This window comes from Antechinus flavipes, chromosome 2 (assembly GCF_016432865.1).
Source record: "Antechinus flavipes isolate AdamAnt ecotype Samford, QLD, Australia chromosome 2, AdamAnt_v2, whole genome shotgun sequence".
NCBI lineage: Eukaryota > Metazoa > Chordata > Mammalia > Dasyuromorphia > Dasyuridae > Antechinus > Antechinus flavipes.
Window position 1 is genome coordinate 49,709,517 of NC_067399.1, and position 20,423 is coordinate 49,729,939.

Genomic DNA, 20,423 nt, shown 5'->3' on the forward strand with positions numbered 1-20,423 from the left:
GGAACACTCCCCCAGCACATAGGGCTCCCTTGGAGCCTCAGTCTTTCTTTAGGCCCCCAGAGCGTGGTGGCGTTCCGGGAACGGCCGCTAGGTGGCGCAGGGGGCCGGCTTTACAGGCCGAAGCTGGACGCCGGGTGGCTGGGTCTCCCGAGGCTCAGCCTGTTCTCCCTTCCGCTCCCGCCCCCACTCTGCCACACAGCCCGTGGAGGGTGGAGATGGGGGTTTCCATTGCCATGTCTGCACTGCCTCGTTCACGCACTCGGCCCTGTAACACTTTAAGGCCTAAGAAAGGGAATTTGGGCGTATAAAATGGCGTACCTTTGGGCTAAGCTGCCGTGCACATTCGGGGGGCAGCGGCGGTATGGGGTATCAGCCAGGAAGACCTAGATTCTAAAGTTACTCAGTCCCTTTCTGCCTTGGCAGCAACGCATACGTCCTCAGAAGACATTCCCTAAGCCAGCGACCACAGGCATGATATTCCCCCCAAAAGGAACTGCCCACTGTACATTTTTGGCTATGGGTTTCAGTGTGCTGCAAAGAATTTGGTGAATTATCATTAAAACTTTAGTAACCACTTCCAGTCCCTCATTTCCGACGTTCATACTAACTCTGTGGAACATTCAGCACTTTCCTGATATTTAAAATCTACTTTAAAGGAAAAACTGAGGTATATTTTTTTCTTAAGATGTCTCATATTCATGATACCTGTCATTGTGGCCCTGAATAAGCCTACTGCAACATCTAGCATCATAATTCCTAACAAGTCAGTGGGTGCACATATGGTCACTTTAATACCATTTCCAAGGACTAATCTTTAAGAGATCACTCTTGTTGCTTTTGAGTCAAAAATAACATTTAGGTTTTTTGGTTTTTGTTTTATTAAAGTTTTTATTTACAAAACATATGCATGGGTAATTTTTCAACATTAACCCTTGCAAAGCCTTCTGTTCTCAATTATCCTCTCCTTCTCTCCATCCCCTCCCCTAGATGGCAAGTAGTCCAATACATGTTAACTATGTTAAAATATATATAACATTTAGTTTTGAAAATAGTGTGCTTGGGGTGGAGCCAATATGGCAGAGTGAAGCCAGGAAGCTGCTTGAGCATTCCTTAGTTTACCTCAAAATAACATGAAACCAAACTTCTGAACAGCATCTAGAATGACAGAGATGAAACAATTCTCCAGCTCAATATAGGTTGGAAGGACTTCAGTCTCAGTGGGGTGCAAGGTACACAGCCCAGCTCAGTCAGAGTCCAGGAAAGACAGTGGGAGGATCTTACTCACAGGATGGATCAACAAACAAGAGCCTGATTCAGTAAAACAGTGGCAGAGCAGACCAGCGGAGCAGCCTCCACTGCTAACACAGAAGACAAATTGCCAGTCCACAGCAGTCAACAGCAGACAGGACTAAGTCAGGCTACCTCCTATTGTGAGCAAGTCACCAAACACTAGAGACCCCTGCATTCAAAGCCAAAGTTCAAAAGAAGGCACAAAAATCTTGGGATAATCCCCCCTGTGCCCCTGAAGCAGAGATCAACTTTAAAAGTTATGAAATAGAAAAGAAAAGAAAGAAAATGAATAATAATTATTATTTTTTAAAAGAACCTTGACCATAAAAAGCTACTATGGTAGGAGGAAAGCCCAAAACACCAATTCAGAAGACAAAATGCCTACATGTGAAATCTCAAAGGAGAATATGAATTGGCCTCAAGCTCTTGGAAGAGCTCAAAAAGAATTTTAAAAGTCAAATAAGAGAAGTAGAATAAAAACTGGGAGAAGAAATGAGCAGTATGAAAGAGATAGAATCAACAGCTTGGGGGGAAAAAGTACAAAAATTGACTGAAGAAAATTCCTTAAAAAGTACAATCACCAAATGCAGCAACAACAACAAAATCCACTAAAAAACCCACCACCTTTAAAAGTAGAATTAATCAAATGGAAAAGGAGATACCAAAGCTAACTGAAGAAACTCATATATAGAACTGGGCAAATAGAAGCTAATGACTCTGTGAGACATTAAGAATCAAACTAAAAAGAGTAAAAAAATAGAAAATATAAAATGCTTCATTGGAAAAATAACTGACCTGGAAAATAGATCCAGAAGAGATAATATTAAAATTACTGGACTACTTGAAAGCCATAACCAAGAAGAAAACCTGGGCATCATTCAAGAAATTATCAAAAAACTAACCAACCAAACCAAAAAAACCTGCCCTGACATACTAGAACCAGAGAACAAAATAGTCATTGAAAAAATTCATTGATTACCTCCTGAAAGACATCCCATGAGGGAAACGCCAAGGAATATTGTTGCAAAACTCTATAACTGTAAGATCAAGTTTAAAACACTACAAGCTGCCAAGAAGAAACAATTTAAATAACATGGAGACACAGTCAGGATTACCTAGTATTCCTCAACTTATACAACAAAGGATCTTGGAGCCTGAAAGACCATATTCCAGAGGGCAAAGGACCTTGTATTACAACAAGAATCAACAAGATTCAACAAGAGCAAAATTGAATATAATCTTCCAGAGGAGATGAATCTTCAATGAAGTAAGGGAGTTTCAATCATTTCAATGAAAAGACCAGAACTAAACAGAAAATATGATCCTCAAATATAAGATTCAAGAGAAGCATAAAAAGGTAATTGGGAAAGAAAAAATCCCCACATATTATTTAAAAGTTAAACTGTTTACATTTCTACATTGGAAAATGCTACCTGTAACTCTTGAGAACTGTATCTTTTATTATGGCAGTTAGAAGGGGTACACATAGTCAGAGGATGTGAGAGTAAGTTGACTTTGATGTGATGATATTTTTTAAAGTTTTAAAGGATAGAAAAAGGATTGTCCTGGGAGAAGAGGGAAAGGGAGATAAAAGGGGGAAAATTGGATCACATGAAGAGACACAAGAGACCTATTACAATAGGGAGAGAAAGAAGAGAGAGGAATGAGCATTGTCTAAAGGTTAATCTCATCACATATGACTCAAAGAGGGAATAACATACACACTCAATTGGTTATAGAAATTTATCTTATCCTATAGGAAAATAGGATGGGAGAAAAGGGAAAGAAAAGGGAGGGACTGAAAGGAAGCGAGGGCAAAAACAGTTAGGATAAAGGGGTAGTGACCAGAAACAAAACACTGTGTGGAGGGACAGGTTGGAAAGAGAAAAAAAGCATAAAGGGGAGAAAATAGGATGGAGGAAATAAATAACTGGTAATAACGGTGAATGTGAATAGGATGAACTCTTCCATAAAATGGAAGCAGATAGCAGATTAAATTAAAAACTAGAATCCTACAATATGTTGCTTAAAAGAAGCATATTTGAATTAGAGAGAGAGATATATAGAGACAGTAAAGGTAAAAGGCTGTAGCACAATATATTATGCTTCAGCTAAGACCAAAAAAAAAAAAAAAAAAAGTGTTAGCAAAGCAAAAGCAAAAATGTATCTAATTAAAAGAGAAGGAAGAAAGCTATATTTTATTATGTATATTAAGGTAAATCAGTTACAGAAAGATAGAGACAACAAAAATGTATTCATGGGGGATCTCAAACTTTCCCTCTCAGAACTAGTTAAATCTAATTACAAAAGTAACAAGAAAGAAGTTAGGATCAACAGAATGCTAGAAAACTTACACATGATAAACCTCTAGAGAAAACTGAATGGGGATAGAAAGGTATAAAGCTTCTCAGTGCTACATGGCACCTACACAAAAACTGACCATATAGTAGGGCATGAAAACCTCACAATCAAAGGCAGAAATAATAAATGCATCCTTTTCAGATAACAATGCAGTAAAGATTATATTCAACAAAGGGTCAGGGAAAATAGACTAAAAACTAGAAATTAAACAATCTAATCCTAAAGAATGAATGAGTCAAACAACAAATCATAAAAACTATCAATAGCTTCATCCAGGAGAATGACAATAATGGAACAACATATTAAAACTTATGAGTTGCAGTCAAAACAATTCTTAGGGGAAATTTGATGTCTCTAAATACCAACATAAATTAAGATCAATTAATCTTAAATTAGTTGGATATACAACTAAAAAAGCTAGAAAAATAACAAATTAAAACCCCTGATTAAATATCAAATTAGAAATTCTGAAAATCAAAGGAGGGATTAATAAAATTTAAAGTAAGAAAACTATTGAACTAACAAATAAAACTAAGGGTTGGTTTTATGAAAAAAAAAAAAAACCAACAAAATACTTTTGGTTTATTTGATTAGGAAAAAACAAAACAAAAAAAAAAACTAATTCTATTATCAAAAATGAAAAGTGTGAACTTATTACCCATGAAGAAGAAATTAAAGCAATAATTAGGAGCTATTTTGCCCAACTGTATGCCAACAAATCCAACAATCTAAGTGAAGTAGATGAATATTTACAAAAATATAAATCTCCCAGATTAACAGAAGCTGAAATAAAGAGCTTAAACAGCCCCATTTAGAAAAAGAAATCAAACAAGCCATTAATGAACTCCCTAAGAACATGGGAATTCTACCAAACTTTTAAAGAATAATTAATTCCAAGTTCTACCAAATTCTTTTTATGACATAAATATGGTGCTGATTCCTAAACCAGAAAGAGCCAAAATAGAGAAAGAAAATTATAGAGAAATCTCCCTAATGAATATTGATGCAAAAATTTTAAACAAAATATTAGCAAAAAAATTACCACCAGGATAATATACCAAGTGGGATTTATACCAGGAATTCAGGGCTGATTCAATAGCTAGAATACTAATGGTATAACTGACCATATCAATAACAAAACTAACATAAATCCTAGAAGTATCTCCATAGATGCAGAAAAAGCTTCTGATAAAATATAGCACCCATTCCTATTAAAAACTTTAGACAACATAGGAATAAATGGAGTTTTCCTTAAAATGATAAGTAGCATCTATCTAAAACCATTAGCAAGCATTATATGTAATGAAGAAAAGCTAGAAGCATTTCCAAATAGATCAGGGGTGAAATAAGGACGCCCATTATCACAACTATTATTCAGTATTGTACTTGAAACAATTAACAATTTTAGCAAAGTTGCAGGATATAAAACAAACCCACATAAATCATTGGCATTTCTATATGTTACCAACAAAACCCAGCAGTAATAGATAGAAAGAGATCTATTTAAAATAACTGCAGGCAATACAAAATATTTGGGAGTCTACCTGCCAAGACAAATCCAGGAACTATATGAACACAATTATAAAACACTTTGCACACAAATAAAGTCATATTTAACAAGTGGGAAAATATCAATTATTCATAGTTAATCCGAACTAATATAATAAAAATGACAATTTCCCCTAAATTAATCTATTTATTCAGTGCCTTACCAACCAAACTGCCAAATAATTTATTTTTTGGAGCTAGAAAAAATTAAAACAACATTTATCTAGAAAAAGAAAATGTCAAGAATATCAAGGGAGTTAATTAAAACAAAAAAATACAAAGGAAAATGGTCTAGCAGTACCAGACCTAAAGCAGCCGTTGTCAAAACCATTTGGTTCTGGCTAAGAAATACAGTGGTGGATCACTGGAATAGGTTAGGTACATAAGATACAATAAATAATCAGTGACTATAAAAATCTACTGTTTGATAAACCCAAAGATTTCAGCTTCTGGGATAAGAACTATTTGACAAAAATTGCTGGCTAGAAAACAGTTTTTCAGAAACTAGGTTTAGACCAACATCTCATGCCCTATACTAAGATAAGTTTGAAATGAGTACATGATTTAGGCATAAAAAGTGATACTATAAACAAATTAGAAGAGCAAGGAATAGTTTATTTGTCACATCTTTAGAGAAGGGAGGAATTTATGGCCAAACAAGATAGAGAGAACATTATGAAATGCAAAATGGATAATTTTGATTACATTAAATTAAAAAGTTCTTACATAGACAAAACCACAGAAGCCATGATTAGAAAGGAAGCAGAGAGCCAGGAAACAATTTTTACAGACAGGCTTCATTTCTAAAATATATAGGGAACTAAATCAAATTTATGAGAATACAAGTCACTGGGGCAGCAAGATAGAGAAGTGGGTAGAGCACCAGCCCTGAAGTCAGGAGGACCTAAGTTCAAATCTGGCCTCAGATACTGGCCTAGCTATATGATCCTGGGCAAGTCACTTAACCCCAATTGCCTCAGCAAAAAAAAAAAAAAAAATTAGAATGCAAGTTTAAATACCATTTACCAGTTGATAAATGATCAAAGAATATGGACAGACAAATCTTCAGATGAAGAAATTAAAGTCATCTATAGTCATATGAAAAAAATGCTCTTATTATTGATTAGAGAAATGCAAATTAAGACAATTCTGTCTTAAGTCAGATTGGCAAAGATGACAGGAAAAAATAATGATAAATGTTGGAGAGGATGTGGGAAAAGTGGGACACTAAGGCATTGCTGGTGGAATTGTGAATTGATCCAATCATTCTGGAGAGCAATTTGTAACTATGCCAAAGGCTATCAAACTGCACCACCCCTTGATCCAGCAGTGCTCCAAGTGGGTAAACATCCAAAGAGAACATTAAAAAAGGTAAATTTATAGTGCCAAATAATTGAAAAATCGATACTCATTCATTGGGGAATGGCTGATTAAATTATGACATATGAAAGTAATTGAATATTATTGTTCTATAAAAAACGATGAGCAGCTGATTTCAGAAAAGCCTGGAGAGAGTTACATGAACTGGGGATGCTGAGTGGAGTGAGCAGAACCAGGTGAACATTATACACAGCAAAGATTACATGATGATCAGTTCTGTGATGATCTTGTGATGATGAGAGCCATTTACACCCAGAGAAAGGACTGTGGGAACTGAGTGGATTACAACATAGTATTTCACTCTTTCTGTTGTGGTTTGCTTGCATTTTATTTTCTTTCTCTTTTTTTTTTCTTTTTGATCTAATTCTTCTTGTGCAACAAGATAATTGCATAAATACGTACACATATGTTGGATTTACATATATTTTTACCATGTTTTATATATATTGGATTATTTGCCATCTAGGAGAAGAGATGGGGGAAGGAGGAGAAATTGGAACACAAGGGTTTTCATTCACAAGGGTGAATGTGAAAAATTATCCATGCATATGTTTTGAAAATAAAAAACTTCAATTTTAAAAAAAGTCCCATCCTTTTTACAACATAGTGGTGCATAGAAGTAATCCAAAACAAACTCAAAGGAGAGAGAGAGAGAGAGAGAGAGAGAGAGAGCACTTTTAACTGGGGAGAAAGGATAGGTTTCCTCAAAGTGGCACCTGAACTGGGCCTGGAAGAAAGAGAATTTAAGTTGGTAGAGATGAAAGGAAGGGGAGGGCTGAAATTGGAGAAGTATCGGGTAGGGGATGGTCTCTGAGAATGCTGGAAAGTGGCCGAGACCTAAACTGGATAATCTAGCTTGGCTAGAAGGTGAAATCTGTAAAAAGTGACTATAAAATAAAAGTGAAACATTAAGCTAAAGAGTTGCTATTTCATCATAGAGGAAGCCAGGAGCCATTGAAATCTTTAGACTTTAGTATGCAGGAATTGATGTTTTTATTGAAAACAATCAAGTTCTTGTTTGGTTCTGCAAATATGTATTGTGTCTAGGATATACTGCAACATATTTAACATATATAGGACTGCTTGCCATCTTGGGGGGGAGTGGAAGGAGGGAGGGGAAAAAACGAAACATAAGCAAGTGCAAGGGATAATGTTGTAAAAAATTACCCTGGCATGGATTCTGTCAATACAAAGTTATTATTAAATAAAATAAAATTTAAATTAAAAAAAAAAAAAGAAAACAATCAAGTTCTGTTGGGGTTCAGTGGCCTATTCCAACAGTCTCTCATAGCCACTCTCCATCCACAGGGCTGTCCTGTGCATTAGGCCCATTACTTTTGAGAACCTTCTGCCATTCTCTGCTTGGCTTCTGCTTCGCATGTCAAGTCATTCCCCAGCTGGCTCCAGGAGATTTTTCCAGGCTCATTTCAAATGCACTCCCTGGACACTGGCCAAGCTGAATGACTCGCTGTTCTAAAAGCTTGCTCTCCAACCGCTTCCTGCCTCTACACCTGTTGCACAGGCAGTCCCTCAGGTGTGGGTCATGCCTGTAATACTGCTCCTCTTTTCAGCTTCTTAGAATCCCTTTCGTTCATCAAAAGGAATTCTTGACCTCCTACAAAATTTTCTGTCCCCTCGCTTGTTCTTTCCTCAAATCATCATGCTTAACTATTTATGTGTTGCATTGCTTTCAGTAGAATGTAAGCTTTCAAATTTTTTTCCATAAATGTTTCTTCCTAATTGCATGTAAAATAATTTTCAACATTCATTTTTAAAATTGAGTTCCAAATTCTCTTCCTCTCTCCAACCCTCCCACCCCACTGCCTTGAGAAGGCAACTTGAAATAGGTTGTACATGTAAAACATGCTTCACATATTAATCATGTTGTAAAAAAAAAAAAAAAAAGACCAAAATAAAAACCCAAGAAAAATAAAGTCAAAAAAGATGCTTCAATCTGTATTCAGATTCCATCAGTTCTTTCTCTAGGGACAGATAGAATTTTTCATGAACAGTTCTTCAGAGTTTTCTTGGATCATTGTATTGCTGAGAACAAAGCTTCTTAAACTGTGGGATGGAAAATGCCATCCACATTCAGAGAGAATATGCATTACTGAATGCCGATTGGAGCCCACTATTTTCACTTTTTTGTTTGTTTTTTCTTTCTCATAGTTTTTCCCTTTTGTTATGATTTTTCTTTCACAACATGATTAATAATACGGAATTATGTTTAAAATGATTTGACAAGTATAACCTATAGCAGATTGCTTACTGTCTTGGTGAGGGGAGAAGGGAAGGAGGGAGAAAAACTTGAAAACTCAAAATCTTCCAAAAATGAATGCTTACATGTAATTGGAAAAATAAAATACTAATGTGAACAAAACAAAACAAAACTGTGGGTTGAGGTGATCTTGTAATTTAATTCAGGGGTTGCAAAATCATGATTATCAACTGTTTGATTTGTACACCAATTTTATACACTTCATATATTCGGGGTCCCTTAAAAATTTCTCAGGAAAAAAGGTGTCATGAGTGGAAAAATTTTAAGAAGTCCTACCTTACAATGGCCAAGTCAAAATGTAAGCTTCTTGAAGGCAGGGGCTGGTTTTTGTTATAATTCCTTGTATGAACTTGAAAAATGCTCATTGGGCCTCTTTTTGTGTATCAGAAAACTGGAGACATCCTTCAGTTGGGAATGGCTGAATAAATCAGCACATGAATGTTATCTTATTGTGCTATTTCAAATGCAGAAAAATGGCCTCCATTATCAGCAAATTCCTTCTTCTCCTGTCACTTAGTGTTTTAGGCCACTTTCTTTTCCTTCACCCCCATCTAACATGGTAAAATAGTTTTACTTCTAACCAAAGCTAACCCCTCTAAATGCTCAATCTTACCCTCTACCCTCCAAAAGATCTACTCTTCTGCCTTTGGAGGCTATAGTGTCTTCACTTTCTTAATCCCTTATAATCTGGACTTCTAACCATGTCATTTTATGAAAACGATTGTAAATTAATAATCTCAGCTTTCAAATCCAATAGTTTTTCTCCGTCCTCATTTAACTTAAGCACTCAGCAGCCTCTGACATTACTGATCACTCTCTCTTTCTTGATGGTATTGGCTCCATAGATTTTCCTCCTGCTTCCTTCTCAGTCTTCTTTGCTGGATCCTCCACCAGATCCCACCCTTTAATTGTTCTCTTCTGCTTTTATATTCCTTTTCATGTGGTGATCTCAGCAGCTTCCATGGATTTAATCACATCTCTAAAAGATGATTAAAAGATCTATTTATTCTTCCTCAAACCTCTGCTGACTTTCAATCATGCATCTCTCCCTTCACACACACACACACACACACACACACACACACACACACACACACACACACGTGTCCCTCACCCCCATGAGCTAGCAGTTACCAAGGCCTGTTGATTCTAACTTTGAAACACACTTCTCTCCTCTAACACTGCTGACTCTAGTGCAGATCCTCATCACCCCAGGTCTGGACTGAGTGATGTGCCTGGCCCATAGTTGGGACTTAACAAATGTTTACTGATTAAATGATGACGGGAGCCATTTCAGTTGAAACCCAGGAAGTGTATAAACTGATGAAGAGTGAAATGAGCAGAACAAGAACAATTTATATAAAAACAACAACATTGTAAAAACAAATTTTCAAAACCTTAAAAATTGATCAAAGAAATTAAATGGTTCCAAAGGATCAATGATGAAGCATACAAACTACCTCCTGAGAATCAAGTAATAGATTCAGGATGTAGATTTGAGACATATTTTTCCCAGACATCTTGCTTTGTTTGATTTTATTTGTAAGTACAAAATTTTATATTATTTTTCAACATTATAGGGGAAAAGAAAAAAGCATTGAGAACAAAACATTTAATTTTGTTATTTTAAAAAATGTAATTTTAAAAGGGAAAATGTTTGTTGGTTTGGATAAATACCAGAGAATTGACTATGGTCCATACATATGTTTAAAATACTCCTCTCCAACCTACATGGACTGATGCTGAGTGAGATGAGCAGAACCAGGAGATCATTATACACTTCGACAACGATATTGTATGAGGATGTATTCTGATGGAAGTGGATTTCTCTGACAAAGAGACTTAACTGAGTTTCATTGGAGAAATGATGGACAGAAACAGCTACACCCAAAGAAGGAATACTGGGAAATGAATGTGAACTATTTGCATTTTTGATTTTCTTCCCGAGTTATTTTTACCTTCTGAATCCAATTCTTCCTGTGCAACAAGAGAACTGTTCGGTTCTGCAAATATGTATTGTATCTAGATATACTGCAACATATTTAACATATCTAGGACTGCTTGCCATCCTGGGGGGGGGGGGGGGGAGGGAGGGGAAAAAACGAAACATAAGTGATTGCAAGGGATAATGTCGTGTAAAAATTATCCTGGCATGGATTCTGTCAATACAAAGTTATTATTAAATAAAATAAAATTAAAAAAAAAATAAAATACTCCTCTCCAAATTTTTAGGAGATAGTACCAAGTACTTTTTAGCCATATAACAAATGGGTTTCTGAACTCATGTGTGAATTAAATTTTTGTGATGAAAGACTAGAGAAATTTACTATAAATTTTTGCCTTGAGTGACTTGTAAATAAATCCTATTTGCAGATCCTCAATCACTTTCTATTCCAGGATAAATATGTGTCTATCTCATCAATTCCACTTTAGGAAGTTCTTACACACTCTCTGACACTTTCTTCCTAGAATTTCATCTCCATGAATTTTAACCAATATAGAATACCTCCCTCAGTCTGTATCTTAAAAGAAATCATGAAAGAGGGAAAAATTGTTTGTAGCAGCTCTTTTTGTAATGGCAAGGAACTCATCAGTTGGGGAATGGCTGCAAAAGACAGTATATGAATGTTAACGGAATATTATTGTTCCATTAGAAATAATGAGCAGGCTGATTTCAGAAAAGTCTGGAAAGACTTACATGAATTGATTTAAGTGAAGTGAGCAGAACCTGGAGAACATTGTACACAGCAACAAGATTATATAATTATTAACTCTGATGGACTTAACTCTTCAACAATGAGATGATTCAGGGCAATGCCAATAGACTTGGTAAGGAAAGTGTCATCTGCATCCAAAGAGAAAACTGTGAGGACTGAATGTGGATCAAAGCACAGTATTTTCATCCTTTCTTGTTTTTGTTGCCTGATTGGATTTTTCCTATTTTTTCCCTTTTGATCTGGTTTTTCTTGGGCAGCATGAGAAAAATAAAAATGTTTAGAACTGCACGTATTCAATCTAAAAAAAAAAAAAAATAAGAATACCTTCCTCAAAACTTGCCTACTAACTTTACTAGATTTACCTCTTGAACATCAGTGGGTTATGGTCTATAAAGAAATAAAACACTCCTAAGGCCAATGCCTTAAGGCATTAAGTCCTGGAAGAGTCTAAGTAAATTAAAAAAAAAAAAAATTCTAAGATATACCTGAGTCTGGCAGGAAATAATGAAGTGTTCTAGTACATGGCAGGAATCATGTGAGTCAGAGGCTTCAAAGTATGGCCAGGACTTACCCACCAACAGCCATCTTTGTTTCAGCTGTGCAGTGCTCCTAGATTCTGAACAGACTCCAAGTTAAGCCAGGAGACCGTTCCCAATGTGGTGCTGCTGTTTTAGGAAGTCTGCTCTGGACTAAAAGTCTGGAGGATCGGTCCATTTCAGGGCTTTTGGAATTTTGTCTGTTCCCTTATGCAAAACTGCCATCCTACAATTCATTCCTTTGTTTATATAGTGTTTATGATTACTAATCAATTGATATTTCTTCTTGGACATGGATTCCTTGTCCTATAAAGATACTCTTTAGACAACACTTCTAGGTTTACAAAGACATATCTATATATATGATTTATTATCTCACCACTACTCCATGAAATATCATCCCTGTGTACAATTGGGAAAATCAAGATTCCTAGAAGTGACCTGTACAAGTCACCCCACTCACAAGTGTACCACTATTCCCGCAATACTAGATTGCATCCCTTGTGCTTTCCTGTGCTCCTACAGTTTAACAGATATTGTAAAGCTCAATAGGAGAATAATTCACTTGGGGATTTGGTCACAGGGTGAATATGAACTAAGCTGGGTCCCCTATGTAGACTTTTCTGGATGGTCACCTGAATGAAGAGCTGCATTCTAAAATCAAATGTGGCCTAAACTATCCTGAGCTTGTATACTGTTAGTTCAAGGTTCTCCTGGGCTATGGAAATCTACCACAGAATCCTGGGGGCAGCAGAGTGCTGTCTGTAAATGAAACAGCCCCGATAAATACCAATTGGATTTAATTGGGGCTTACACCAAAAGGCAATATGGAAAATTTGTTTCAGTGCCCTCTCAGGGATAACAAAATTGCCATCCCATAATTCATTCCCTACAGGTATCTGTAACAGCTGCCTGGGTTCACATAAGTAACACAAACAGGACATTTCTTCTTGTACACTAATTCTGAGAATAGCAATTTAGTATATTAAATCTTATTCCTTTATGATACCCCCTCTTCCCCCCAATCTGTGCCTCCAAATAGTTCTCTGTAGAAAAAATTGAGGGATGGGGAAAAGTGTTGAACAAATCACAGATATATTCTTATAAAGTTGTTTCTCTTCATGTACTAGGGAAGAAGAAAACCAAAATGAATCTCCATCCATCAGTGATGAAAACGGGCTCTTCCAAATAGTGAATGACAGATGTACTGAATGAAAGATTAAAAATGATTTTGAATCCGTGGCTCCTACAAAATGGAACTATTCTAACAATAGAATCTACAAACTATTGTCAAAAAAATCAAACAGACACATAAACCCAACCAGTCCCCTCCATGAGGCCTGGTTAAGTTGTGCAGAGGGGGATGTCAACCTCCAAAATTTATTAAACAAACATTACAACAGTTCTCCCAGGTAGTAAATAGCATGGTGTCATAAATACTTTGAAAATAAAGCAGTAAGAATTATCTCTGTAAACATGGTATTCAATTAAATAGCATCAAGTAAAGATATTTTAATCCCATAAATTTGCTTTCTTTCATTTCTCATATTGTAAACTAGTTTATTTACCTACCAGATGACAGAATGAGAAGGCTCCCAGTTAAGAAATATAATAAATTACCAGATCTATAGAGTGGTAGAGTCCTTTCTGGAGTCCTTTCATTATTTATTGTGAGAGAGTCAGAAGAACCAGGGGAAAGGTCATATACTGTCAGATAGACATGTGATTCCTAAGAATGCGACCACTGCTCTCTATGGACAACAGGTCCGCCCTCCTCTATGTTCTTAACATGAGTGTTTATAAACCTCTAGGTGATATGCAACATCTGTGATGGGGAGTGTCCCCGTAGGGGAAAAGACATAAAAACCCCAAATCCTCTGCAAAGGGATTTACCGATGGCTGCCGAGTGAGGGCAGCTCAGACCTGCAGCTGGGGAGGTTGCCCAGTGTCCTTGATGTGATGTCACGGGGTCAGGGTGAGGTTTGGACACAAGAACTGCAGACCCAGGTCACTGAAGGGGATGTCCATGGGCAGCGTGTGGACTACTTTGGCTGGGCTGGCTCGTCCTCATCCAGGTCCTCGTCACGGGGGTGCCGGGCAGGGGGCGGCTCGTCCTCCTCCGGGCCCTGCCTCTCGCGCTCCGCATCGATCCACTTCTGCGGGGTGATCATCTTTTTGGGCCCATGGGGAGGCGGTCCGATCAAGGCCTCGATGTCCTCATAGTTTATCACTTCCTTCTCCAACAAAGCGTCAGCCAGCTACAACGAACAAGCACAGCTCTGTGTGAGCCTGAGAGCCAGCTCAGAGACAGAGACAAGAGCCTTTTGAGACCAGAGGACCCCTGAATGAAAGGGAGAGCCATTCACAGAACATCCATGCTGGCTAACAAACGTCTCAGCCTTCCCAGGATCCAGGAAATGGGGCTCAAAGGGGCATTTCTGTGAGACTATCGAGCCAGCTCCAGGACAAATCATTTTCCCATGGAAGCAGTGACAAGGAGGGGACAGGAGGAGGACCCATCTTGAGAAGGAAGTTCTGCCTCCCTCTCCTAACAATTCCTTATTGTCTGACAGCAGATGCCAGGATTTGGGACACACATACACACACATGTCTGTCTATATTTCTCCCTCTCTTTGTCATCAGTGCAGCCGGGGAAGGGGAAAAGTGCTGACATCCAGGAGTGGATGGATCTGAGGAAGGGAGAAAGTCACTTCTGACATAAGATGGCCTAAGACATGAGTGTATGGAAGTTTCCAAATAAGACATAGAGGCAAAATAGAGTCAACAAGACTGGCTCTACTGCTCTGACCCCAAGTGTGAAGAATGCCAGCAGAATAAGCCATTCCTTGTTTCTGGTGAGCCAAGTCTTAAATCTGACAAACATTTTACTGAAGACTTAATACCTACAAAACACAGAGCTTGACATCATGCTGGGTTCAACAACAAACAACCATGATCCTTGACCTCAAAGAACACAAAGGGTTTAGGAAAAAACTCTCTAAGTAAGGTAAAATGTGAAAATTGCTATAGGAAGAGTGTAAAGTGTTATGGGAACATAGAAAAGAAGGAGAATTTTTCCTTATGGGGAAGGAGGTTATTGGTGGTTGGGATTAGGGCAGGATTTCGACAGGAGATAAGGGTAAATGAATGGGAGCAGCAAGAGCAAGGAACAGATAAGAGAAAATTCAGGCTTTGATTAAAATGACGTTTGACTGAAATATATTGTATGTGAAGAACAACAGTGGAAGTTAAGGCTAGAAAGCAGGGATTAGGTCCAGATCTTGGAAAAAGGCCTTCAATATCCACCAGAATTCTCTGATAATGGGATTTCCAACATTTATCCCACAAATTCCTGTTCTTCAGGCAATATTTAGGGAGCTATTGAGTAGGAAAATCTGATCAAACTGTGGCTTGTCTGTGTGCTGTCAAGCTCAAAGGTTGGGCCACAGTCAAGTAACAGATAAATTATAAATACTCTAGGGTGATTCTGAAAAACAGATTAAAAGCATTAGATGGCTTTTCAAACTTTAATCTTCTTGTGACACAGCTTTCCTAGCTCCTGCTGCAGTGATAATATGTGTCTATTTTTTTTTTAAATTTAATTTTATTTAATAATAACTTTATATTGACAGAATCCATGCCAGGGTAATTTTTTACAACATTATCCCTTGCACTCGCTTCTGTTTTGATTTTTCCCCTCCCTCCCCTACATGGCAAGCAGTCCTATATGTGTTAGATATGTTGCAGTAATATGTGTCTATTTTCAATCCATACTCAGAAAGCACCTTATTCCTTATATTTTCACTTACGGTAATGAAAGAAAGCAAAGGAGCTCAGGAGTCCCCAGTGAAAATTCTTAAATGAGACAAGAATGAAGAAATGGAACTGTCTCATTTCACTTTTGATCCTGCAATCCTCCAAAAAAGAATCAATAGTGATGACCTGGAAGAGCTATTTTAAAAGTTTCTCATGAATAAACTTAACACTCACAAAAAAGTAAATAGCAATCAAAAAAAGAGAGATGTCATTTGGACTGCTTCTATAGCTAGGAGCTTTATCACAGAGAAAAAACTCACAGACAGAACACAGGATCATATATTTAGAGCTGGAAGAGCAAATTTGAGTCAGTCCAGAAGCACTTATCAGACACAGACTATTTGCCAGCCACTGTGCTTAAGCACTGGGGATTCAAAGAAAGGCAAAAGAAATATTTATATTTTATTCATAAGGAACCTGAGGCCACCTGAGATAACTTGCCTAAGATCCCAAAACATATTACCACAGGCAGGATCTGAACCCAGTTCTCTGATCTTTCTATTGGTCACCTCATCATCCACTCTTCACCTGTTCACACTTTCTCTCCCTGATCCTCCTTACCCCCTTTAAACATTGATCATAGACCTTACATCTTTGAGCTGTTTTTTAGAACTACTTACACTAAAAAAAAAATTCTCAGATGCTGTCAGTCATCTAGGTGGGACAGAGCTCAGAGCCCATGACTAAAAGTAAATAAATAATGACTTTGGGTCAAGAAGAACCTTTCCAAGAGTTTGACCATTTCAAGAGGTGCTCCTAAATACTGGCATAAATTGCTTTAGTTCTTCCTCAATCAGAGCAGAAGATGAAAGGTTTATTTTTAGAAAATCAGGACAAGATCTAGGGAATAGATAAATGACCTTCCAGATACTGTTTGAAGAGCTTCTCTAACTTCTGCACTGCTTATTTTCTCAAGAAAAAATGTAGACTTGAGAATTATTATTTGGTGACTGGACCCAAAATGCTTGGAAATTTAAAACATTTTAACTTGAGAAAAAATACACTGAAAATATGGAGACTAGGATATGAAAAAAAAGTGACTTTTTTTGAGTAAACAACATATGATTTAAAAAAAGGAAAAATTACACATTTAAATAAAAAAAATCTGTTTTGAGTTTAGGAACTTTTTCTTTTATTGACTGTATTTAATTAAAGCTGCCTTTCTTTCTAATGTAAAATATTTTGTAATGTTTGTATATTGTGTTTAGGAGTTTGTAACTAAAATAATTACAGAGAATTTTTATTTAATTTTATGCTGTTGATTTTTTTGTAGTGTTTATAAAATGTCTATTTGGACAAATCTTGATATTAAAATTCCACTGAGATCCGAGACAATTCTAATATACCTGAGATGGAAAATGCCAAATGAATCCAGAGAAAGAACTATGGAAACTTAAGATAGATAGAAGCATATTATTTTACCTTTTATTCCCCTTTCTTTTGGTTTGTCTCGTTTTGATTTTTTTCACAACATGACTAATATAAAAATATGTTTACAATGTTTACACATATATAATCTGTATCACATTGTCTGCTGTCTTGGGGACAGGAGAGGGGGAAAAAATGTGGGACTCAAAATGTTATAAAAGTGAATGTTGGAGGCAGCTACGTAGGGTAGTGGATAGAGCACCAGCCCTGAAGTCAGGAGGACTTGAGTTCAAATCTGACCTCAGACATAACACTTCCTAGCTGTGTGACCCTGGCAAGTCACTTAACCCCAACTGCCTCAGCCCCTCCCCCCTAAAAAAATGAATGTTGAAATCTATTTTTACATGTAATTGGAAAGAAAAATAAAACTACTAATAAATAAGTGAAAAAAATTAAAATAAAATTCCAATGAAATGTTAAAAAAAATTCAATATCCTTCTGACTGCCTTGATCAAAACACCCTTCCTTAGCCAAAACTGACCAGTCTGTATTGCTTTTCTCTATTAGAAGGCAAGCTCACTGAAGATAGGGACAGCTTTGCTTTTTGATTTTTGTCTTCCAAGACTCATCACAGTATATGGCACATAGTTAAGAATGTAAAAAAGATTTTTTTCACTTATTTATTTACTTATTCAACACTTTGCGTCCCTTGGAAGATGTAATAACAGTCTTGGAATAACTGACAGATGTCAATACAGAGAATTTCTGAAATTCAGAGATGGCTTTTGGGAAATCATCCATATCCCCTCTAGCCTCCTAGCTATCTTGGAACTGAAGCCCATGTAGCCTCACTGCCAAGGAAGCAGAGAATGGAAAAACTTCATTACTGTCTTGAGAAGAAAGTTTGTGGATACCTCTGAGGTTCTGCAAAGTCTTTCTTGTTTTCACAAGAAAAATCAAAGCTTTCCAAAGAGGGATAGGAACACAGAGCTGAAAGATCCAGCTCTGTTCCAGGTGTAGGGTCAAAGAGATTTAAGTCCTCTAGGCACACACAAATTCAAATCTGTATTTTTATCCAAACTTCTCAAATGCTGACAAATCACTTTTACTTTGTTGTCACACTGGCACTTCAAACTCAGCATGTCCATAATTGCATTATGTTTTTTCTAAGTCTCCTTTTGATGTCACCTTTTCTATCAAGGATAACCTACCCACCCAGTCAATCCGTGATTGAAATCTTGCTGTCCTCTTTGACTCTTCCTTCCTCCCTGACCTCTTTTATACAAGCTATAGCTCAACCCTATCAATTCTTCCACAACCAAATCTTTGGCATCTGATCTCTCCCTTTTATTTTCACTACCCTCCCCGGTAGCACAAAGGTAGTGACTCCATTCATGGAGTATTTTAGTAACTTCCCAATGGGTCTTCCCACATATTTAATCTCTGCTCTTTGAACTTCCTTGTTACAGGATTACCAGACTTTTAAAAATAATTCAGTAACTCCCCCTAACAAGTCAATTCAAAGTCCTTTGTAATGAGTAACATTCAAGGACCTCTTCGATCTGATGCCATCCTGACTTTCCTGGGGCTCTCCTTAATTCTAGCCTTTAGGCCACCAGATTCATTCCTACACCCTGACCCACCAAGCTTCCCTGCTTTTGCCTGGAACGAACTTCTCTTGCTGAATTCCCATTCTTCCATGAGAGACTGTTGGAATCTTTACAAACTGTTAAGTCATTAGAGCTGATAGAGACAATAATTATCTAATTTAGCATGGTTCAGTATCCTTGATCTAATCTTATAAGGAGATGTTTTGGGCCAGAACCTGAAACAAGATATTAAGTAGAACTAATTGATACAATGCTTGTGTTCACACCTTTACTCATTAGAGTTCACATGTTTGGGAGATTTCAGGGTTTAGTATTAGATATCTGAATTCACACCTTCCTTGAAGCATTTAGGGCCAGAGAGATACTATGGGAGAAAACCAATAATCCCGCTCTCTGATATATAAGAAGAAAGCAGAGGCCCAATTAGGGGAGTTCAGCTGATTTACAATGGAGAGGAGCACGCTGGGACAGACACAGAGCACTCTAGGAGATTGAGAGCCAGAAGCCCTTTCTCCGAGGCAAGAGAGATCTATTCCATTTTCCACTTGGTTGGCTGAGCTGAAAGACAAATCTTTGGATTTGAAGACATGTGGAGGGAGCTCTTGGAACCAAGCAGAGAGACAGGCCTCTAAGTTAACCGGGCTATATTGGAGACGATAAAAGATCTGAACTTTTATCACCTGGCTGCATTTGGGGTAATTATTGATCTGAACTAAGGCTGCCTCCAGAAAACCTCCCCCGAGAAACCTGCTTTCTCCCAGAGAGAATCATCATATTATTATTTTAAAGAAGAACAAAAATACCACAAGAGACCATTTCCTATTCATCTACCTTATGAACACTATCCTGTTCTAGTCTGGTTATTCAGCTTTCCTCTTTCTACATCTGATATGTTTTCTGAGTCCTAGCCACATTTCCCCTGCAACCAGTATCTTGCCCAATCTTTTTTTTTTTGTAAACCTCAGCCTCACATGACTGCAAACCTAAAACACCTAAACAGCTTTGACCACTATGCTGTCCTGAAGCATGGAGTCCATAGAGCTTTGTGTAGTCATGCACCAACTCCTTAAAGCAATCTTTCACATGTAGTGGAGAATTAATAACTCCTTCTGCAGCCTGAAAATAGCTGGACTAGAGGCTTATGGGTGAAACCAAAGGTTCTATCTCTTCCTTCCCCAATACCAGGCCCAATGTGAAAGTATCAGTTCCAGGCTGTCCTGAGCCCATTCTTTATCAATGGCCTTATCCCTTCTCTGACTTGATTACACAGGACTGATACAAGAGCTTCTCTCTTTAGCACTGGCTGGCTTATCCATTCTTCTGCAAAGTCCCTTGCATCTCAGCATTGGACTCCAACAAGGCATTACTTACAGGGCCCTCTTTTCTGACTTATCACTTAGATACCAGGTGTTATAGATCAACAATCAAAGCAATAGATGACTTAGAACAGGTCTCAGATCTAGAGTCAGAAGAGAATGAAGGAAACAGCAGGACCAGCTTCTTCATGCTAAGCAACTGG

The 20,423-nt window shown here is 37.4% G+C and overlaps 1 protein-coding gene across 2 annotated transcripts in view; it reads right to left on the reverse strand.

Moving 5' to 3' along the window:
- Window positions 1–13,459: 13,459 nt before the first annotated feature.
- Window positions 13,460–20,423, reverse strand: part of SPG7 (SPG7 matrix AAA peptidase subunit, paraplegin) — an 88,687-nt gene continuing 81,723 nt past the window's right edge. Inside the window, exon 17 of one of the 2 annotated variants that reach the window (XM_051974764.1) lies at window positions 13,460–14,368. In XM_051974764.1, the coding sequence (XP_051830724.1) occupies window positions 14,153–14,368 (216 nt within the window). In that variant the 3' untranslated portion in view covers window positions 13,460–14,152. The remainder of the gene's footprint in view (window positions 14,369–20,423) is intronic. The other variant, XR_007950262.1, reaches the window with a different exon arrangement.